At 44.6% G+C, this 24,259-nt stretch overlaps 1 protein-coding gene across 3 annotated transcripts in view; it reads left to right on the top strand.

The window, feature by feature from the left end:
- Window positions 1-24,259, top strand: part of CAMSAP2 (calmodulin regulated spectrin associated protein family member 2) — a 140,964-nt gene that overhangs the window by 11,297 nt on the left and 105,408 nt on the right. For all 3 annotated transcript variants that reach the window (XM_069737328.1, XM_069737329.1, XM_069737330.1), the window contains one exon: window positions 21,055-21,314. In XM_069737328.1, coding sequence (XP_069593429.1) covers window positions 21,055-21,314 — 260 coding nt within the window. The remainder of the gene's footprint in view (window positions 1-21,054; window positions 21,315-24,259) is intronic.

Below are 24,259 nucleotides of genomic sequence, written 5' to 3'. Positions count from 1 at the left end.
ATAGACAACGATGCCGATCGCTGCAGCGTCACTTAATGTGACGGTACCTTAAGAGTCTGGGTAAAAAAAAAAAGTTTACACAACTTATCTGTTTCAGTGAAAATACGGATAAGAAAGAAAGGAAGTGACACGGATGACAGCTGGGAGTTAAACGGATGACAGTGGGGAGTTACACGGTCCGTTTTACAGGATGCAGACATGGAAACGGATGTGTTAGCCTTAGGGCGGGGACACACTTGCGTGTGCAATGCGAGAAACTTACATGAGTCTCACACCTTAATACCGGGCACTGCCACCGGCACTCGGGACCAGAGTGTGCGGCTGCATGTATTTCTATGCACCATGTATTTCTATGCACCGTGTATTTCTATGCAGCGTGTATTTCTATGCACCATGTATTTCTATGCACCATGTATTTCTATGCACCGTATATTTCTATGCACCGTGTATTTCTATGCACCGTGTATTTCTATGCACCATGTATTTCTATGCACCATGTATTTCTATGCACCATGTATTTCTATGCAGCGTGTATTTCTATGCAGCGTGTATTTCTATGCAGCGTGTATTTCTATGCAGCGTGTATTTCTATGCAGCGTGTATTTCTATGCAGCGTGTATTTCTATGCAGCGTGTATTTCTATGCACCGTGTATTTCTATGCAGCGTGTATTTCTATGCACCATGTATTTCTATGCAGCTGAACGCTCCGGTCCCGAGTGCCGGCTGCAGTGCCCGGTATTGAGGCGAGAGACTAGTGTGAGTTTCTCGCATTGCACAGGCAAGTGTGAGCTCGGCCTTTGGGTGATTGCCCACACATCGCGCTGCATTTCTCTGGACCCTCGCCCACCATAATGCCTACAGGCCACATGATTTGGTGTGAAAATGTTGCTGCTTTTGGGCATGAATTGGTTGCAAGATGCAACTTGTGCAACCTGTAATGAAGTGACACTTATTTTCTAACAGTTTTTTTGTGTTTTTTTTAATGGCAATCAGTCTCTAGGTTTTTGCTTCCACACCTGACAGCAGCATGATGTAGGTGCAGAGATCCTGTTTCCAGAAATAGAACTGATATATCGCTTGCTGTAGATTTGATAAGTTTTCGCATCTGTAGACCTCCCAGTTTTCTGACTGCTGAGCTGTGTATAACCCCACCCACACCACTGATTGTCAGCTTTCTGTGTACACTGTGCATAGGCAGAAAGCTGGTGGGGTTATACAGAGCTCATGAATATGGAGGACTACATGGCAGCTGGTTTACTAGTCATAATAGTTTATTGATAGCTCAGCGATTTTAGGAAAACTATACTGCGCAGACCAGTAATTGACACACAGCAGAAAGCAGGGTCTCTTTTCCTACACTATGCTGCTCTCAGATTAGGTGGCAAAGACCTGCTGACAGATTCCTTGAGTTTCATCATGGGATTCCAGAGATGAGGGGCCTTTCATTAATATGATAAGCTGATTGACTCTACATAATAACACTGCAAACATTGGAGAAGGAATCTGCTGCATCACATATGCAAGTGAAACAGGACTAGTCCAGCCCAGGTCTTCTTAATCACACCCTCCTGAGTTCTTGACAGCCTGTGCAGCCCCCGTTATGGCCAGATCATTGTGCAGGCTGTCGGAGACCCCCTTATCATATTAAAGTCTTCAGCTATACCACCATCATAGCATTTAGGAATAGTCAAGAGACCTGACCTCTTCTTGTTAAAGGAGAGAGAGATATATATATCCAGAGACGCCCATACGACCGGACCAGCAGCGGGACCGCCCAACCTTGTGTATTCACCTACCGGAATGGATTTGATGGTGTGTTTAGGGTGACTGCTTTTCGCGTGTAATACAGTGTTTCCACTTAAAGGTTTCAAGTGTGTTTTACTACCTATACCTTGATTAATAGTCCCCACTAGATCTAAATCCAAAAAGGAGATTCGATTGCTGTACCATTTATAGGTAAATTTGATACCATATTCATTTTTATTGATGTATTCAATGAAGTCTGGTACGGCAGATACTCTGCCCCCCAAATAATTAGGGTGTCATCTATGTATCTGCCGTACCAGACAAGAGACTCGGCAAAGGGATTGTTCACATTATAGATATATTTGCACTCCCAATATGCCATTGTAAGGTTGGCTAGAGAGGGGGAGTATTTAGCCCCCATTGGGGGGTGAAAACATTGCATTAATACAGTTTATTTACTATTTTAAACTTAATTTCACAAAACAAAAATAAGAAAACTGGTGGCACCATCCCTTTAAGTGCCCCCCTAGTTGTATGAGCAGATGTTTGCTCAGCTAGGGCTGTATTTGCAAGACGAGGCAGAATTCAGACCACCGCAGGCTCCCTGCAGGCGCTGTACTCGACCTGTAGTCAACGATGAGTGGATTCAGACGTAGCAGATTACAGAATCTGACCACATGTGACACGCAATTTGCTGCAGATTTGTTGCTGACACATCCTTTGTGGAAATTTCCACTGTGTGTATATCCACCCTAATGGAGGTAAAAAAATAAAAGCCAGCCATCATGCAATGAGGCAGTAATTACCGGTAATCAATTACAGTGGGGCAAAAAAGTATTTAGTCAGTCAGCAATAGTGCAAGTTCCACCACTTAAAAAGATGAGAGGCGTCTGTAATTTACATCATAGGTAGACCTCAACTATGGGAGACAAACTGAGAAAAAAAAATCCAGAAAATCACATTGTCTGTTTTTTTAACATTTTATTTGCATATTATGGTGGAAAATAAGTATTTGGTCAGAAACAAACAATAAAGATTTCTGGCTCTCACAGACCTGTAACTTCTTCTTTAAGAATCTCCTCTTTCCTCCACTCATTACCTGTAGTAATGGCACCTGTTTAAACTTGTTATCAGTATAAAAAGACACCTGTGCACACCCTCAAAAAGTCTGACTCCAAACTCCACTATGGTGAAGACCAAAGAGCTGTCAAAGGACACCAGAAACAAAATTGTAGCCCTGCATCAGGCTGGGAAGACTGAATCTGCAATAGCCAACCAGCTTGGAGTGAAGAAATCAACAGTGGGAGCAATAATTAGAAAATGGAAGACATACAAGACCACCTTGTGGGGTCAGAATGATCACAAGAACGGTGAGCAAAAATCCCAGAACCACGCGGGGGGACCTAGTGAATGAACTGCAGAGAGCTGGGACCAATGTAACAAGGCCTACCAAAAGTAACACACTACGCCACCATGGACTCAGATCCTGCAGTGCCAAACGTGTCCCACTGCTTAAGCCAGTACATGTCCGGGCCCGTCTGAAGTTTGCTAGAGAGTATTTGGATGATCCAGAGGAGTTTTGGGAGAATGTCCTATGGTCTGATGAAACCAAACTGGAACTGTTTGGTAGAAACATAACTTGTCGTGTTTGGAGGAAAAAGAATACTGAGTTGCATCCATCAAACACCATACCTACTGTAAAGCATGGTGGTGGAAACATCATGCTTTGGGGCTGTTTCTCTGCAAAGGGGCCAGGACGACTGATCCGGGTACATGAAAGAATGAATGGGGCCATGTATCGTGAGATTTTGAGTGCAAACCTCCTTCCATCAGCAAGGGCATTGAAGATGAAACGTGGCTGGGTCTTTCAACATGACAATGATCCAAAGCACACCGCCAGGGCAACGAAGGAGTGGCTTCGTAAGAAGCATTTCAAGGTCCTGGAGTGGCCTAGCCAGTCTCCAGATCTCAACCCTATAGAAAACCTTTGGAGGGAGTTGAAAGTCCGTGTTGCCAAGCGAAAAGCCAAAAACATCACTGCTCTAGAGGAGATCTGCATGGAGGAATGGGCCAACATACCAACAACAGTGTGTGGCAACCTTGTGAAGACTTACAGAAAACGTTTGACCTCTGTCATTGCCAACAAAGGATATATTACAAAGTATTGAGATGAAATTTTGTTTCTGACCAAATACTTATTTTCCACCATAATATGCAAATAAAATGTTAAAAAACAGACAATGTGATTTTCTGGATTTTTTTTTTCTCAGTTTGTCTCCCATAGTTGAGGTCTACCTATGATGTAAATTACAGACGCCTCTCATCTTTTTAAGTGGTGGAACTTGCACTATTGCTGACTGACTAAATACTTTTTTGCCCCACTGTATGTATCTCTGAACAATTGCAAGGGAACCTGTCACCAGGAACAATGCTGTTAACCTGCAGATATGGGGTTAAGCTGCAGGTTAGTAGCGCTAGGCCGGGATCACACTTGCAAGAAACTCGCACAAGTCTCGCATCTCAATACCGGAGGTCTCAGCTGCATAGAAATACATGGTGCATAGAAATACATGGTGCATAGAAATACATGGTGCATAGAAATGCATGGTGCATAGAAATGCATGGTGCATTGTTGTGGATTCTGTTTTTGGGCTCCCTCTGGTGGTTACAGATGGTACTGGGTGACTTGTGTTCTCTGCGGTCTCTGGTGTCCACCTGTTCTATCAGGATGTGGGAGTTTCCTATTTAACCTGGCTTTTTTGTCATTTCCTCGCCGGCTATTAATGTAATCAGTTTGTCTTGTTACCTCTGCTTCCCGCTTCTGTAATCTTCAGGACAAGCTAAGTTTTTGTTTTTCCTGTTCCACGTTTTGCTTAATTTTAGTCTTAGTCCAGCTTGCAGATATGTGATTCCTTTTTGCTGGTTGCTCTAGTGGGCTGATATTACTCCTCATGTTCCATGAGTTGGCACATGAGTTCAAGTAATTTCAGGATGGTTTTTTGTAGGGTTTTTCGCTGACCGCGCAGTTCACTTTTGTATCCTCTGCTATCTAGCTTTAGCGGGCCTCATTTTGCTGAATCTGTTTTCATAACTACGTATGTGCTTTCCTCTCATTTCACCGTCATTACATGTGGGGGGCTGCTATTTCTGTGGGGGATTTCTCTGGAGGCAAGAGAGGTCTGTGTTTCTTCTAATAGGGGAAGTTAGTCCTTCGGCTGGCGCGAGACGTCTAGGAATCATCGTAGGCACGTTCCCCGGCTACAGCTAGTTGTGTGTTTAGGTTCAGGATCGCGGTCAGCTCAGTTTCCATCACCCTAGAGCTTGTTTTGTTTTTTGTGCTTGTCCTTTTGTGATCCCCTGCCATTGGGATCATGACAGTATAGCCGGCCAAAAAGTGGTTATCGTATTGGCTGAAGTAGGAGGAAAAGTAGTCTGAGGAAGTTTTTTTTTTTTCCCTCAGAGTTTGCTGCCTAGCCTTAATTGCAGCCTGGCTGCGTCTTACCTCCTCTTAATCCTTGAATGGCTCTGACCTCAGCTGTTTATCATGGACGTCCAGAGTTTGGCTTCCAGCCTGAATAATCTTGCTGCTAAGGTTCAAAATATACAAGATTTTGTTGTACATGTTCCTATGTCTGAACCTAGAATTCCTATCCCAGAGTTTTTTTCTGGAGATAGATCTAGTTTTCTGAATTTTAGGAACAATTGCAAGTTGTTTCTTTCTTTGAAATCTCACTCCTCTGGAGACCCTGCTCAGCAAGTCAAGATTGTTATATCTTTCCTGCGGGGTGACCCTCAGAATTGGGCATTTGCATTGGCACCAGGGGATCCTGCGTTGCTCAATGTGGATGCGTTTTTTCTGGCATTGGGTTTGCTCTATGAGGAACCTAACCTAGAGATTCAGGCTGAAAAAGCTTTATTGGCTCTCTCTCAGGGGCAAGATGAAGCAGAAATATATTGTCAGAAATTTCGGAAATGGTCGGTGCTTACTCAGTGGAATGAGTGCGCCCTGGCTGCAAGATTCAGAGATGGCCTTTCTGAGGCCATTAAAGATGTTATGGTGGGGTTCCCTGCGCCTACAGGTCTGAATGAGTCTATGACTATGGCTATTCAGATTGATCGGCGTTTACGGGAGCGCAAACCTGTGCACCATTTGGCGGTGTCTTCTGAACAGGCACCTGAGACAATGCAATGTGATAGAATTCAGTCCAGAAGTGAACGGCAAAACTATAGGCGGAAAAATGGGTTGTGTTTTTATTGTGGTGATTCAGCTCATGTTATATCAGCATGCTCTAAACGCACAAAAAAGGTTGATAAGTCTGTTGCCATTGGTACTTTACAGTCTAAGTTCATTCTGTCTCTGACTCTGATTTGTTCATTATCAGCCATTTCCGTCGATGCCTATGTGGATTCAGGCGCTGCCCTGAGTCTTATGGATTGGTCATTTGCCAACCGCTGTGGGTTTAGTCTGAAGCCTCTGGAAGTCCCTATTCCTTTGAAAGGAATTGACTCTACACCTTTGGCTATGAATAAACCTCAGTACTGGACACAAGTGACCATGCGTATGACTCCCGTTCATCAGGAGGTGATTCGCTTCCTTGTACTGTATAATTTACATGATGTCTTAGTGCTTGGTCTGCCATGGTTACATACTCATAACCCAGTCTTGGACTGGAAAACGATGTCTGTGTTAAGCTGGGGATGTCAGGGGGTTCATGATGATGCACCTCCGATTTCTATCGCTTCATCTACTCCTTCTGAGGTTCCTGTATTTTTGTCTGATTATCGGGATGTTTTTGAGGAGCCTAAGCTCAATTCGCTTCCTCCTCACAGGGATTGCGATTGTGCTATAGATTTGATTCCTGGCAGTAAATTTCCTAAAGGTCGTTTGTTCAATCTGTCAGTGCCAGAGCATACTGCTATGCGGGATTATGTTAAGGAGTCCTTGGAAAAGGGACATATCCATCCATCTTCGTCCCCTTTGGGAGCAGGTTTCTTTTTCGTGGCCAAAAAAGATGGTTCCTTGAGGCCTTGTATAGATTACCGTCTTTTGAATAAGATTACAGTCAAATATCAGTATCCTTTGCCATTGTTGACTGATTTGTTCGCTCGCATTAAGGGGGCTAAATGGTTCACTAAGATTGATCTTCGGGGTGCGTATAATCTTGTGCGGATAAAGCAGGGTGATGAGTGGAAAACCGCATTTAATACGCCTGAGGGCCATTTTGAGTATTTGGTGATGCCTTTTGGACTTTCTAATGCTCCTTCTGTCTTCCAGTCCTTTATGCACGATATTTTCCGTGAATATCTGGATAAATTTATGATTGTGTATTTGGATGATGTTTTGGTTTTTTCTGATGACTGGGAGTCCCATGTTCAGCAGGTCAGGAAGGTGTTTCAGGTCCTGCGGGCCAATTCTTTGTTTGTAAAAGGTTCAAAGTGTCTCTTTGGAGTCCAGAAGATTTCTTTTTTGGGGTATATTTTTTCCCCTTCTACTATTGAGATGGATCCCGTCAAGGTTCAGGCTATTTGTAACTGGACGCAGCCTACATCTCTTAAGAGTCTACAGAAGTTCTTGGGCTTTGCTAATTTTTATCGTCGTTTCATAACTAATTTTTCTAGTGTTGTTAAGCCTTTGACGGATTTGACTAAGAAGGGTGCTGATGTTGCTGATTGGTCTCCTGCGGCTGTGGAGGCCTTTCAGGAACTTAAGCGCCGGTTTTCTTCTGCTCCTGTGTTGCGTCAGCCAGATGTTTCGCTTCCTTTTCAGGTTGAGGTTGATGCTTCCGAGATTGGAGCGGGGGCGGTTTTGTCACAGAGATGCTCCGATTGCTCAGTGATGAAGCCATGTGCGTTCTTTTCTAGAAAGTTTTCGCCCACTGAGCGGAATTATGATGTTGGTAATCGGGAGCTTTTGGCCATGAAGTGGGCATTTGAGGAGTGGCGTCATTGGCTTGAGGGTGCTAGACATCGTGTGGTGGTCTTGACTGATCACAAAAATCTGATGTACCTTGAGTCTGCCAAGCGTCTGAATCCTAGACAGGCTCGTTGGTCACTGTTTTTCTCCCGTTTCGATTTTGTGGTTTCATACCTGCCAGGTTCAAAGAATGTGAAGGCGGATGCTCTTTCTAGGAGTTTTGTGCCTGACTCCCCTGGAAATTCTGAGCCCACTGGTATCCTTAGGGATGGGGTGATTTTGTCGGCTGTCTCCCCAGACTTGCGACGTGCTTTGCAGGAGTTTCAGGCGGATAAACCTGATCGTTGTCCACCTGAAAGACTGTTTGTTCCGGATAATTGGACCAGTAGAGTCATCTCCGAGGTCCATTCTTCTGCGTTGGCAGGTCATCCTGGAATATTTGGTACTAGAGACTTGGTGGCCAGGTCTTTTTGGTGGCCTTCCTTGTCGAGGGATGTGCGTTTGCAGTCTTGTGAAGTTTGCGCTCGGGCTAAGCCTTGCTGTTCTCGGGCCAGTGGATTGTTGTCACCTTTGCCTATCCCGAAGAGGCCTTGGACGCACATTTCCATGGACTTTATTTCGGATCTCCCTGTCTCTCAAAAAATGTCCGTCATCTGGGTTGTGTGTGACCGCTTTTCTAAGATGGTTCATCTGGTACCCTTGCCTAAGTTACCTTCCTCCTCTGAGTTGGTCCCTCTGTTTTTTCAGAACGTGGTTCGTTTGCATGGGATTCCGGAGAACATCGTTTCTGACAGGGGATCCCAGTTTGTGTCTAGATTTTGGCGGACGTTCTGTGCTAAGATGGGCATTGATTTGTCCTTTTCGTCTGCATTCCATCCTCAGACGAATGGCCAGACGGAACGAACTAATCAGACCTTGGAAGCTTATTTGAGGTGTTTTGTTTCTGCTGATCAAGATGACTGGGTTACCTTTTTGCCGCTTGCCGAATTTGCCCTTAATAATCGGGCTAGTTCTGCTACCTTGGTTTCTCCTTTCTTTTGTAATTCGGGGTTTCATCCTCGTTTTTCCTCTGGTCAGGTGGAGCCTTCTGATTGTCCTGGAGTGGACATGGTGGTGGATAGGTTGCATCAGATTTGGAGTCATGTGGTGGACAATTTGAAGTTGTCCCAGGAGAGGGCTCAGCAGTTTGCTAATCGCTGTCGCCGCGTGGGTCCTCGACTTCGTGTTGGGGACTTGGTGTGGTTGTCTTCTCGTTTTGTTCCTATGAAGGTCTCTTCTCCTAAGTTCAAGCCTCGGTTCATCGGTCCCTATAGGATCTTGGAAATTCTTAACCCTGTGTCGTTTCGTTTGGATCTCCCGGCATCGTTTCCTATTCATAATGTGTTCCATCGGTTGTTGTTGCGGAACTATGAGGTACCTGTTGTTCCTTCGCTTGAGCCTCCTGCTCCGGTGCTGGTGGAGGGAGAATTGGAGTATGTTGTGGAGAAGATCTTGGATTCTCGTGTTTCCAGACGGAAACTCCAATATTTGGTCAAGTGGAAGGGTTATGGTCAGGAGGATAATTCTTGGGTGGTTGCCTCTGATGTTCATGCTGCTGATTTGGTCCGTGCATTTCATAGGGCTCATCCTGGTCGCCCTGGTGGTTCTCGTGAGGGTTCGGTGACCCCTCCTCAAGGGGGGGGTACTGTTGTGGATTCTGTTTTTGGGCTCCCTCTGGTGGTTACAGATGGTACTGGGTGACTTGTGTTCTCTGCGGTCTCTGGTGTCCACCTGTTCTATCAGGATGTGGGAGTTTCCTATTTAACCTGGCTTTTTTGTCATTTTCTCGCCGGCTATCAATGTAATCAGTGTGTCTTGTTACCTCTGCTTCCCGCTTCTGTAATCTTCAGGACAAGCTAAGTTTTTGTTTTTCCTGTTCCACGTTTTGCTTAATTTTAGTCTTAGTCCAGCTTGCAGATATGTGATTCCTTTTTGCTGGTTGCTCTAGTGGGCTGATATTACTCCTCATGTTCCATGAGTTGGCACATGAGTTCAAGTAATTTCAGGATGGTTTTTTGTAGGGTTTTTCGCTGACCGCGCAGTTCACTTTTGTATCCTCTGCTATCTAGCTTTAGCGGGCCTCATTTTGCTGAATCTGTTTTCATAACTACGTATGTGCTTTCCTCTCATTTCACCGTCATTACATGTGGGGGGCTGCTATTTCTGTGGGGTGTTTCTCTGGAGGCAAGAGAGGTCTGTGTTTCTTCTAATAGGGGAAGTTAGTCCTTCGGCTGGCGCGAGACGTCTAGGAATCATCGTAGGCACGTTCCCCGGCTACAGCTAGTTGTGTGTTTAGGTTCAGGATCGCGGTCAGCTCAGTTTCCATCACCCTAGAGCTTGTTTTCTTTTTTGTGCTTGTCCTTTTGTGATCCCCTGCCATTGGGATCATGACAGTGCATAGAAATACATGGTGCATAGAAATACATGGTGCATAGAAATACACGGTGCATAGAAATACACGGTGCAGAGAAATACACGGTGCAGAGAAATACACGGTGCAGAGAAATACACGGTGCAGAGAAATACACGGTGCAGAGAAATACACGGTGCAGAGAAATACACGGTGCAGAGAAATACACGGTGCAGAGAAATACACGGTGCAGAGAAATACACGGTGCAGAGAAATACACGGTGCAGAGAAATACATGCCACCACACGCTCAGATCCCGAGGGCCGGCGGCTGAGCCGCGTATTGAGACTCGTGCGAGCTTCTCGTAAGTGTGATCCCGGCCTTATGATGCTGCCCGGCGTCTGTGCATAGTATTCGGCTGCGTACAGGCCCCGGTCAGCAGCATAGCTCTGTTAATCTGCATGTTAACAGCATTATTCCTGGTGACGGGTTCCCTTGTAAAGTTTTTTTTTTTTTTTCTGAAATACTTATATCTGGGGCTAAAAATCATAATTTTTGTAATTCTTTTATTAAAAATGTTGCACCATTTATCTTCTATAGCCTCTGAGCTTCACGGTGTTTTGCTGGCTGCAGAATGTGTTAATGGAGAATCCATCAGTGAGCTCATGATAGTTTGACAGAAGAGTTTGTAACTCCATATGTATATATATATCATTTTTTTTAACTCAATTGATTTTTGACCACAGATTACATCAGTGTTGACTGTGCAGGAAAACAAAGGGCAAATAGTGCAGAATGTATAATTGAAAGAAAGGAATCTGTTACCTGAGTCGTGTTGTCCACACTGAGCCTGGCTGCTCTATTGCAGCTAGATATATTTTTCTCTGAAATGCTATGATGTATGTCAGAGAAAATCTCCTTAGAAAATTCAGTCGGGGACCATCTTCCCAACGCTGCCGTTTTGGGCCGGCTCCTCCCAGAACCGCTGCAGTCTGACAGATATCTCGCACTGGAAAGAGCCAGCCGAACGTAGCACTGGACCAGTCTTGTCCCTGGCTTTGGTCCCTGACCCAGATCTTCTATCTCGGTGATGTGAATCTCAAATACACAGACGGCCAAAATTAAAAGTTGGACAAGGTCGCGGGCCAACCTTGCTATTTATTAAAACAATGACAATTGAAGTTTTTCCTAATCAGATATAGCGACTAACTTTTTTTATATCGAAACAAACATAAAGGGGTTCTTCTACAAACAAAGTACATTTTAATTACGGTAATAGATCTCAGCATATTGGAATAATATGTTATATAAGAGCAATAAAAAGCATATGGCTCCAATGGCCTAATTTAAATAAGTAGTAACAAATGATAAAAATAAACTTGAATAATACAGATTATAAAGTATGATGCAAACAAAAGTGCCTCCCAAACACAGTTAGATACCTCCACAGTACCCTCCACACGCACAGTATGATGACCCTACTGTACCCCCACCCCCCTCAACCCACCCAGCAAAGTATAATTCCCCAACTGTAATCACCACTTGGTATAATGGACCCCACAAAGTCCTCCTTACAGTATAATGAGCACCAAATAGTCTTCCACGCAGCATAATGATTTCACAGTCCTCCATACAGTATAATGAGCCCTTCATTGCCTTTCATACAGTTTAATGGGCTTTCATTACCTTCTATACAGTATAATGGCCCCACAATTATCTTTTTCTCCCTTGAGAAAGCAGAAGACGCGAAACGTACGTCGGGACGTGTGTGATACTAAGGACGTGCTTACTACATGGGTATGTGTTAACCCCTTTGGGAATTTGGCACTATGCACTTTAGGTCTATTTAGACTAGGGCTTATATACTTTGGATGCCCATACGCTCTGATCCCAGAAGCCTGTATACAATTTTCTGTATCACTTTTTTGTGCTATGTACTTCGGTACTTATCCTTTCCTCTTACTGAATACTACAATATGGTATTTTCTGTGTTTTTGAATAATAAAATTTGTTATCTTTTCTAAACACTTTTTGTTTGAGTGGTGTGTTTGGATACTTTGTATCCGTTTGTGAGGTTATGATAGGTTAACACACCCCTATACTCCAATGCTTTGATGGAAAAACCTTCCATGGTGAAGGTACCTATGTATTTAGCATTAATATGTTTTTGGACATCTTTGTATTAAGCTGCAGGTTAGTAGTGCTCCATACAGTATAATGGCCCCATGTAGTGCTTCATACAGTATAATGGCCCCATGTAGTGCTCCATACAGTTTAGCAGCCCCACATAGTGCTCCATATTGTATAATGGCTCCCCATTGTCCTCCATACAGTATAATGGGCCCTGTATAGACCTCCATACTGTATAATGGGCCACACATAGTCCTCCATACATTATAATAACCGTCTGGCGTCGCAGGCCAAATATACTCGCCCTAAGGCCGGAGTCACACTAGCGTATGGCATACGTTGCGAGAGCATCAGATGTGATATGCTAATGACCCTTGGTTCCTGCTCTGCTGTGAGCAGGAGCCAAGTGTCATGCGTCTGTGCTCCGAGCCGCTCACACAGAGAGTATCGGAGCACAGCTGCGGAGGAGACAGAGAAATGAATTTGTCCATCTCCTCTATTGCCGGGGTCAGCGTACATCGCACATCACACGGATGATATCTCACTTAGGCTTATATGGGTGCGAGTGAGCAGAGACTCGGCCGAGTGTCGGTGCCAATTGCAGGATGCTGCGATTTCACTTGCACGTTGTAAACGGCCGAGGAAATAAACGCTGATGTGAGCTGCCCCATATAAATACTGGTCCGAGTGCTATGCGATGTTTTATCCCAGAGCACTGGGAATCATTTTCCAAGTTCCCTTTAAGTAATAAAGAAAAGTATCCCCAGAGGTAGCAATCTGTTTACAGTAAATTGTTTCATTAAATGAATAATTAGAACCTTTTCTTTACGGAAAATCCTAAATCCATGACCCCTAATGCATGCAGGGATATTGGACACATCACTTTGTGCAGAACGCCATCCTCTGGGCCGGATGATGCGTTTATAGCGCCTCCTGTGGTGGTATTATTATTATTATTATTATTATTATTATTATTTATTATTATAGCGCCATTTATTCCATGGCGCTTTACATGTGAGGAGGGGTATACATAATAAAACAAGTACAATAATCTTGAAAAATACAAGTCACAACTGGTACAGGAGGAGAGAGGACCCTGCCCGCGAGGGCTCACAATCTACAAGGAATGGGTGAGGATACAGTAGGTGAGGGTAGAGCTGGCCGTGCAGCGGTTTGGTCGATCGGTGGTTACTGCAGGTTGTAGGCTTGTCGGAAGAGGTGGGTCTTCAGGTTCTTTTTGAAGGTTTCGATGGTAGGCGAGAGTCTGATATGTTGTGGTAGAGCATTGGTATTGGTGTTGGAGCATGTGGTATTGGTGAAGATCACATATAGGATAGAAGAGATGTGTATGACATTGATGGATGACTCCATGTAGGACACAGGGCAGATTTCTGCAGCCAGTGATATGTATACATGGCACTCACCAGCTGATGCTACTGTGCTTCCTTGTAACTCGGATTTCATAATGGAAACTTAGAAATGAAAGGAATCTATTTATTCTGAATTACGTTTCTGGAAAACAGTGTGTCATAGTTTAGAAAACCATTAAACCATAGCTATTTCCTTATGGGTCTGGGAGCTGCAGCCCCACATCATCATGCACACAGCCGCATTAGGGGTTTGCGTCTGATTTTACATTGAGACCCTTATATGCAATGTGAGAGCCCATATTGATTGGGTTAACAACTCCAAATTTACAAGGCAAGTATGTTAGTCTATTCCCATTTTGTGCATTTTTCATGTGTATTAATTTTTGTAACATATAATGTATATTTACGGACAGTGGACAGAAACTTTGCAACATGTTGGAAACGTTCGTGCATGGGTAAGGGGGCATTCAATAACTTTCCAATGATCAGACGCCACAGGTTTCAGTTATCACCTGTGGATACATAATTTAGGAAGTATGTAATCGTACATGGGATGGTGGTCACACAGTTCACATGACAGAGATATGCTTATGTTGTTGCCCCCCAGTGCTGCGATCACAGGAGACCCTTGTACGGTGCCCACTGATGGGAGCCAGTGACCTGAGCACACTAGTTGTTTCTCCGCTCACACGGTGGTGGAGGAGATGACCTCACTACAGTTCTGCTGGCTCTGGATATTTAGCTAAACCTTATGTGACATTGCCCAAATACTAACATAACGTGTAACCGTGGTTTCATAAACCAATAGTACATGTGAAAATCAGCAACTGTGTAATGTATGTTATCAGAGAAATCTGCTTCTTTCCATACCAGAACTGATCAGCCATTATCAAAGATGTCAGTTCTGAGGTAATATCTGTATTCAGTGAGGACAGACGTCCCCATTACGGCGATAGGAGATGGCGGCTGCTATTGATGAGATTCTATGTAGCTAGAAGGGCGAGGATTGTATCCACTACTAGGACAACCCCTTCTTGATCAAAATGTTTGGCCCCCATCTATATACATAATTGTCTAAGGGGTACTTCCGTCTGTCTGTCTGTCCTTCTGTCACGGTTATTCATTCGCTGATTGGTCTCGGCAGCTGCCTGTCATGGCTGCCGCGACCAATCAGTGACGGCCACAGTCCGGTTAGTCCCTCCCCTACTCCCCTGCACTCACTGCCCGGCGCCCGCTCCGTAATCCCCTCTGCTCACCGCTCACACAGGGTTAATGGCAGCAGTAACGGCCCGCGGTGTAACACACTCCGTTACCGCTGCTATTAACCCTGTGTGTCCCCAACTATTTACTATTGATGCTGCCTATGCAGCATCAATAGTAAAAATATGTCATGTTAAAAATAATAATAACACCAAAAAACCTGCTATACTCACCCTCTGCTGCCTTTCTCGCTCCTTGCCACGCTTCCGGTCCCGTCCCAGGGCTGGTGTGCAACAAGGACCTGCCGTGACGTCATGGTCATGTGACCGCGATGTCATCATAGGTCCTGTTCACACCAGCCCTGGGACCGGAAGCTGCCGCTTGCAATGGAGCAATCCCAGGAGCGTCCCGAGGAGCGAGAAAGGCGGCGGATGGTGAGTATAGCAGGACTTCAACGGGCTATAGGTGAGTATATGTTTATTTTATTTTTTAAGTCTCTATACTACGTGGCTGGGCAATATACTACGTGACTGGGCAATATACTACGTGGCTCTGCTATATACTATGTGGCTGGGCGATATACTACGTGGCTGGGCAATATACTACGTGGCTGGGCAATATACTACGTGGCTGGGCAATATACTACGTGGCTGGGCAATATACTACGTGGCTGGGCAATATACTACGTGGCTGGGCAATATACTACGTGGCTGGGCAATATACTACGTGGCTGGGCAATATACTACGTGGCTGGGCAATATACTACGTGGCTGGGCAATATACTACGTGGCTGGGCAATATACTACGTGGCTGGGCAATATACTACGTGGCTGGGCAATATACTACGTGGCTGGGCAATATACTACGTGGCTGGGCAATATACTACGTGGCTGGGCAATATACTATGTGGCTGGGCAATATACTACGTGACTGGGCAATATACTACGTGGACATGCATATTCTAGAATACCCAATGCGTTAGAATCGGGCCACCATCTAGTAAAATAAAAAAGCCTGTACTCCCCTCCCGTCCCGGTACCATTCCCGCGGTGTCAGCACTCGCTCTCACAGGGCGGCCTGGGACTTCCTCTTCCTGCTCAAAACGTCCGTAGATGGGCACAGTGATTGGGCGCCGGACATCACATCTCACACCACACACGAGCCCCGGGGAGAGCGCGCACCAACACTGCGGGAACGGCGCCAACATGCGAGGTGAGGATAGGTTTTATGTTATTGGGGCCCAGCGAGAGCTATGAGAAGATGTTGTCCAAGTAGGAGCCAACTTCTTTAATAACCGCCATCTCCTATCTCTGTTTATGGGAACTTCTGTCTTCACTGAATACAGATTTTACCTCAGAACTGAGATTTTTGATAACTGGTGTCAATCTGTTGACATTTCATAGACCAGCATGCCATATATGCAGTTTGGGGGAGTTAATTAACAGTTTCTTAAAAGCTACTTTAAAGGGAACCTGTCACCCCCAAAATCGAAGGTGAGCTAAGCCCACTGGCATCAGGGGCTTATCTACAGCATTCTGTAATGCATTCTGTACTGCTGTAGATTAGCCCCTGATGTATCCTGAAAGATGAGAAAAAGAGGTTAGATTATACTCACCCAGGGGCGGTCCCGCTGCTGTCCGGTCTGGGGCCTCCCATCTTCTTACGATGACGTCATGAAAATTATGTACGAAGTGCTCTGGGTATGTTGGGGCATTTAAGGAACAACTGTCTTCCAAGGTTGTTTCTCCGCCCAGCACCAGACTCTTTATCTTGGTTGATAGCTGACTGTCTCATGACTCCATGCCTCATATCTTACAGACGGTGAGCTATCAATCAAGCTAGAGAAGCTGGTGCTGGGTGGTGGAAACAACCTTGGGAGGCTTTGGCTTATTAAGTGCTCTGTAATACCCAGAGCTCTAAGTGCCCCATTTGTATAGTAAGTTCTGAATACATGGGAAGGCAGCAACAGATAGAAGACATAAAGTATACTGACAGTTTCCCTTTAACATTTAGGAAGTAAGTGAACAATACAAAAAATGTGCAAAGAAATCTATAACTAGTTTTTCAATCACTAAACCAATAGCATATTATACAGCTCAATAGTTTCTAAAACTGATCATGTTAAAGTGTCAGTTTTAGCATTATGTATAAAAATTGCCTGCTAATATAACATGCAGTGTAGGTATACTGCCCGTGAAGTCATATGGGCGGTCCTAGGCCTCTGAGGAGTCCTGCATTTCTGCTTCTATCATAGAAGATAAGTAATTTAGCTCCATGCTTGTGAGATGTACCAGCCCCGGCTTTATCTGCACATGCACCGTAAGCCCCCGGAGTTGTCTTGGACTGTGTTACAGTATGTGGATCATATCAGGGCTGCTTGAATCCTCAGGAGCCCTGTACAAACAAATGCAAAAGAGTGGGAATATGGTCCTTCTTGGTATCATCTTTTGGATACTAAGATATTAGAATACATAGTTTATTTTACGTAATCTAAGATCCAGAATCTGCCTGATGTTTATTGGCTTTGTGTCCATAGTCCTTGGTCTGGCTATTGGTGTCAAAAGCATTGACGTGAGAGTTAAAAAGTGCTGTATAGAATGGATTTTTAAGGGAATCTGTCAGCAGCTTTTTGGTAATTAATCTGAGAGCAGCATAATGTAGAGGCAGAGAACCTGATTACAGGGATGTGTCACTTACTAGGCTGTAGTTTCAATACAATCAGAGTTTTATCATGAGAAGACTATAACTAAAGGACTAGGGCTCACATGCACAGCAGTCAGGCTAATCTGTCTATTTCTACTCCCATCACTGATTGGCCGCTGACAATCCACAGTGTACAAAGGAAGCTGCCAATCAAGGGTGTGGGCGGGGTTATACACAGAGCAGCATTTGAGCACTGCTACATCTGCAGCAGCAAATACAGGGTTTCTGTCCCTACATCATGCTGCTTTAAGATTACATATCAAAACCTGCTGACAGATTCCTTTTAACTTATCCAAGGTTTCATTTCCTTGGATAAATCATGTTCAGCAGAAGTTCTTGCTTTGTCAAAAATATTCTTATTGCAAGATTTGTTAGAATATGTCCAACAGTTCTTTGGGAATTTGGGGGTTAGGATCTGTTATCATGTAATTTCCTATTTCTGTTCCCTTCTAGAAAGTAACTGAAATGCAAAAAAAAGGTCTGTGGGTCTGTCTGGTTTCCGTCATGCTGAGTTTATTTTAGCTGACTCGCCTGCCGAGGCTCCAATGCAGATGTGAACAAAGCCTAAATTGTGGGGTCTGCATGTCCTGGGGCAGGGACGCCCTGGAGGAGCCATACAATCAATTCAGTATTAATTCCCTACATTCTATCCAGTGCTGGAAGTGTTCACTTGCTGGAATTTTAATTTAAGCGCACAGTAAAACCTGAGTCGTGGAGCCCAGGTTAAAGCTCATGTTCGAACATGTCCGATTCCCTCACTCCTGACAGTGCAGACATGACCATGGAAGATGATCCGGAGAGGGAAATATGTGCGGAGATTCTTCTGCAATGAATGAGTCCGATGCGATCCTCACAGCCAGGAGCCGTGTAATGCCGGCTAATCTGCAGTGACAGATATGTGTAATTACTGTGAAAGCCTCTGTGCAAATCACACTTATTCCTTCCTCCTATAAAGAAAAATATTGGGGATTTCAAGACATTATTCAGAAAAAGTCAATCAAATTATTTATCCAATTAATTAAATTCCTGCCAGAAAGAAATGATCTCTTTATGGCTAGTCACGGAGATTATGGTTTGAAGGGTAATAGGACATATGATGAGCTTGTTTCTCCTCTATGATGAGGTTCGTCCATATAAAGTGTCCCCTTCAGTGTAGGGATAGGGATCTAACGTTAAATCTCCCACAGACTGGAGGTGTCGATATGAATTGACAGCACTGGAATATTAGGACCGTAGCGATAGAGGTGATATAATGATTCTTCAAGTGTTTCTCTGGGATCTTAAGAATCTTACCTAAGAATACTTTGGACCTGGTCTTCTCCTGGCTCTGCTCAGTGTATGACTTTACAAACTCCCCTGTCCTGGTCTCTGGCCACAACCTCCTTTCCTTCTGTCAGTAATTGTCGCCCCACTCAGGACACCCCCACTTGCCACACATTCAGGAATGTACGTGCCATCAATACGCAGCAGCTTCTGAACAATTTACAGTTATCTTTGCCCTCATCTCCTACCACTCCTGTCCAGACTCAGCATTGTCACATTATAACACATTGCAAAGTGCCCTGGATGAAGCCGCACCTACTACAGGCAGAAAGACCCGACAACGGCAACCCTGGCACATGCTGCAAGCACGTTTTCTTCTGCATTGCTTCAGGTCTGCGTCAGTGGAGAAAATTGCTTTCAGCAGAAGACTTCATCCACTATAAATTCATGCTGAAAACGTATAAATCTGCTCTCCATCTGACCAAACAAGTCTACTCTACCACCCTGATCACATCACTAGCAGACAATGCAAAACGACGCTTTGAAACTTTCCCTAATGAGCCCTAAAGTGCAGTCCCCCGTCGCCAACCTCAGCACTAACGAGCTGGCTACTTATTTCTAGGCAGAATCAACCATGTCCATTAGGACATTTTTGCACAATCCCCTCAGAGCCTGGATCCCCTTCCCTCCTGCACCTCAAGTTCATTTTTCATCTTTGAACCTGTCACAGAAAAAGTTATCAGGCTCTTTGCTTTTTCGCACCCTACAACCTGCTCCAGTGACCCTATTTCCTCACATCTCCTCCAGGCTCTCTCACCAGTTGTCCCTACCCACCTAACTAAAATATTAGTTCCTCTGGTATCTATTCCTCTTCATTCAAAAACTCTGCCATTACCCTTTTACTTAAAAAAAAAAAAAATATCTATCCCTCAACCAGAACTGCGCTTCCAACTACAGACCTGTCTCTAATATTCCCTAAACTCCTGGAATGCTTGGTCCACATTCTCTAATCCACTGTGTTCCTGATCACTTTTTTTTGACCCTCTACAACCTGGTTTTCACTCTTTCCACTCTACTGAAACTTCGCTCTCTTAAAAGGAACCTGTCACCCCCAAAATCGAAGGTGAGCTAAGCCCACCAGCATCAGGGGCTTATCTACAGCATTCTGTAATGCTGTAGATAACCCCCCCGATGCATCCTGAAAGATGAGAAAAAGAGGTTAGATTATACTCACCCAGGGGTGGTCCCGCTGCTGTCCGGTCCGATAGATGTCGCGGTCTGGGGCCTCCCATCTTCTTACGATGACGTCCGCTTGTCTTCACGCTCCGGCGTACTTTGTCAGATGTTGAGGGCAGAGCAAAGTACTGCAGTGTGGGAATGGTCAGAGAGGTCCGGCGCCTGTGCACTGCGGTACTTTGCTCTGCCCTCAACAGGTCAGACAAAGTATGCCTGCACCGGAGCCGCGGCGTGAAGACAAGAAGAGGACTTCATCGTAAGAAGATGGGAGGTGCCGGACCGGACCACAACGCCCATCAGACCGGACCACAGCGGGACCGCCCCTGGGTGAGTATAATCTAACCTCTTTTTCTCATCTATCAGGATCCATCAGGGGCTTATATACAGCTTTACAGAATGCGTTCCAGAATGCTGTAGATAAGCCCCTGATGCTGGTGGCCTTAGCTCACCTTCGATTTTGGGGGTGACAGGTTCCCTTTAATGGCTTACTAGACAATATGATTTGATTCAAGGGAATCTGTCATCTGGATTTCACCCCCAAACTATTGATATGTACATGTAGCTCTTTTAATGACATGTCCAATAATACATTTACATAGCCAGTCCGTTCCTCCAATTCTCAAAAGTCCGGGTTTGAATGGATATCCAAACGAGTTAATAGATCTGAAGCTTCTGTCACTCCAGCTCTATTCCCTGCCCATTGCCACCTCCTACTGTTTGACTGACGGCTCCTTTGCCAGAAGTCACAAAGCACAGAGGCTGTCAGCCAAGCAGGAGGAGGCAGCGCTGGTTGGGAAATAGAGCTGGAGTGACCAATCAAATGCTGCTTTCTGAGGAACGGACCGGCTATGGAAAGGTATTGCTGGGCTTGTGTTGGAAAGATTGAAAGCGATACATGCGCATATAAATATTTTTAGGGTGGTGAAATTATGGCGACTGGTTCCTTTTTAAGATAATTAGATTAAAAGTTTTATTTTCCCAATGAAAAGTGCTATAAAATGAGATGAATTCTATGTAAGATGAACATTAAGTATTTTTGTTATCGTGGCCCAGTATGTGATATTTCTAGACTAAATATCTTGGTGTTTTTTATCGCCTTTAGAGAACATCCCAGAGGAGCTTCAAGAGCCTTTCTATACGGACCAGTATGACCAGGAGCACATGAAGCCGCCAGTGGTGAACCTTCTTCTGTCTGCAGACTTGTACTGTCGCGCTGGGAGCCTTATTCTTAAGAGTGATACTGCCAAACCTCTCCTGGGGCACGATGCTGTCATCCAAGCCTTGGCACAGCGCGGGCTGTATGTGACCGACCATGAAAAGCTGGTGACTGAGAGAGACCTAAGGAAGAAACCTATTCAGATGGTAAGAGTCATAAAGGTGTTTGCAATATCTGAGTGCTCCTTTGGCAGACTACATGTCACTATGAAGAACCCCCAAAGGTATGAACTTGGATAAAAACTTGTGCGCGTGCAGCGTGTAAGCGCACGCTCACACTGCCCACTGACAGAAAAAAAACAGGCAAACATAAAGATTAAATACTCTACAGTGAATACATAGCATAGTGCATGAAAATGGTATACTCCACTTAGTTAACATGTTTTTTTATTTAAAAAAATGCAAAAGCCATCCCTCCACTTCAATGTGACCGTAATTGGGACAGTCCTAACTCTAATATTAAAAACCTTTATCTACATGCATGTCACTTCACAAACGGTAAGGTTTTTAACCCCTTCATGACCCCAGCTTTTTTCGTTTTTCGCTCCCCTCCTTCCCAGAGCCATAACTTTTTTTATTTTTCCTTCAATATGGCAATGTGAGGGCTTATTTTTTTGCGGAACGAGTTTTACTTTTGAACGACATCATTGGTTTTACCATGTCTTGTACTAGAAAACAGGAAAAAAATTCCAAGTGCGGTGAAATTGCAAAAAAAGTGCAGTCCCACACTTGTTTTTTCATTTGGCTTTTTTGCTAGGTTCAATAAATGCTAAATCTGACCTGCCATTTTGCTTCTCCAGGTCATTACGAGTTCATAGACACCAAACATGTCTGTTATTTTTTATCTAAGTGGTAAAAAAAAATTCCAAACTTTGCGCAGTTTTTTTTTTTTTTTAGCAATGTTCCGAGACCCGTAGCGTCTCCATTTTTCGTGATCTAGAGTTGTGTGGGGGCTTATTTTTTGTGTGCCAAGCTGACGTTCTTAATCATACCATTTTGGTGCAGATACGATCTTTTGATCGGCCGTTATTGCATTTTAAAGCAATGTCACGGCGACCAAAAAACAAAACAAAAACGTAATTCTGGCATTTCGAATGTTTTTTTTTTATTGCTACGCTGTTTAGCGATCAGGTTAATCCTTTTTTTTTAATTGATAGATCAGGCAATTCTGAACCTGGCGATACCAAATATGGTTAGGTTTGTTTTTTTTTTTTTTCTTTTTTTTTTTTTTAATTGTTTTATTTTGAATGGGGCGAAAGGGGGGGGTGATTTAAACTTTTTATATATATATATTTTTCATATTTTTTAAAACTTAGTTTTTTGGTTTTTTTTTACTTTTGCCATGCTTCGATAGCCTCCATGGGAGGCTAGAAGCTGGCATAGCCTGATCGGCTCTGCTATATAGGAGTGATCCTCAGATCGCTCCCATGTAGTAGAATTGCTGCATTGGTATGTGCGCCGACCACAGGGTGACGCTCACAGCAATCCGGCATCAACAACCATAGAGGTCTTCAATAGACTTCTGGTTGTCATGCCGACGCATCGCTGACCCCCGATCACGTAACGGGGGTCAGCAATGCGCGCATTTCCGGCCTGATGGCCGGAAGCGCTAGTTAAATGCCGCTGTCAACATTTGACAGCGGCATTTAACTAGTTAATAGTGGCGGGTGGATCGCGATTCCATCCGCCGCTATTGCGGGAACATGTCAGCTATGCAAAACAGCTGACATGTCCCGACTTTGATGCGGACTCACCGCCGGAGCCCACATCAAAGCGGGGATTCTGAATTCTGACGTACTATCCCGTCTGAGGTCAGAAAAGGGTTAATATTAGTTAGGACTGTCCCAGTTACGGTCACTGTGAAGTGGTGGGATGACTTTTCGATTTCATTTATTTATTTTTTCTTTTTAATCCAAAAATATTTTAACTACCGTATATATTCGAGTATAAGCCGACCCGAGTATAATCCGAGACCCCTAATTTTGCCACAAAAAACTGGGAAAACTTAGTGACTCGAGTATAAGCCTAGGGTGGGGAAATGCAGCAGCTACCGGTAAATGTCAAAAATAAAAATAGCTACCAATAAAAGTAAAATTAATTGAGACATCAGTAGGTTACGTGTTTTTGCTCCTTAATAAAATATGCCCCATAAAGTTTATGATGGGCCCCATAAGATGCTTCATAGAAAATATGCCTCATATAATGCTGCATAGGTTGATTATGGTCCCATAAGATGCTCCATAGATAATGTGCCCAATACAATGCTGCATAGATTGATTATGGCCCCATAAGATGCTCCATGGATAATTTGCCCCCATATAATGCTGCACAGATTGATTATGGCCCCATAAGATGCTCCATAGATAATTTGCCCCATACAATGCTGCATAGATTGATTATGGCCCCATAAGATGCTCCATAGATAATTTGCCCCATACAATGCTGCATAGGTTGATTATGGCCCCATAAGATGCTCCATAGAAACAGTTGCCCCATATGCTGCTGCTGCGATTAAAAAAAAAAAAAAAAAAATCACATACTCGCCTCGTGTCCTGAGCAGGCCCCCGGCACTTGCAATTTTCACCTGTCCGCGTTCCACCGCTGGGTGCCGCTGTGTCTTCCGTGTCCTCCGCAGTGACTGTTCAGGCAGAGGGCGGCGCACACTAATCGCATCATCGCGCCCTCTGACCTGAACCTCACAGGCAGAGAACGCAGAAGAGACAGCGGCGCCCAGCGGTGGAACGCGGGACAGGCGAATATCGTGCAATACTCACCCTCCAGTCCCCATTATACTCACCTGCTCCCGGCGCGGTCCCTGGCAGCTTCTCACTGACAGGTGATCTTCGGCGCCTGCAGCTTCTTCCTGTGTTCAGCGGTCATATCGTACCGCTCATTAAAGTAATGAATATGCCCCCATATTCATTACTTTAATGAGCGGTACCACGTGATCGCTGAACACAGGAAGAGCTGCGGGCGCCGGAGAAGCAGGGACATGAAGAGACGCGCCGGGAGCAGGTGAGTATGATTTGACAGCTGCCCTGCCCCCGCCGACCCCCAGGAACAATGACTCCAGTATAAGCTGAGAGGGGCAC

The sequence above is a fragment of the Ranitomeya imitator genome, chromosome 8, assembly GCF_032444005.1.
Source record: "Ranitomeya imitator isolate aRanImi1 chromosome 8, aRanImi1.pri, whole genome shotgun sequence".
In the NCBI taxonomy this organism is placed as follows: Eukaryota; Metazoa; Chordata; class Amphibia; order Anura; family Dendrobatidae; genus Ranitomeya; species Ranitomeya imitator.
Note: the sequence above shows the minus strand (reverse complement) of the source record. Positions and strands in the feature narration are given on the sequence as shown.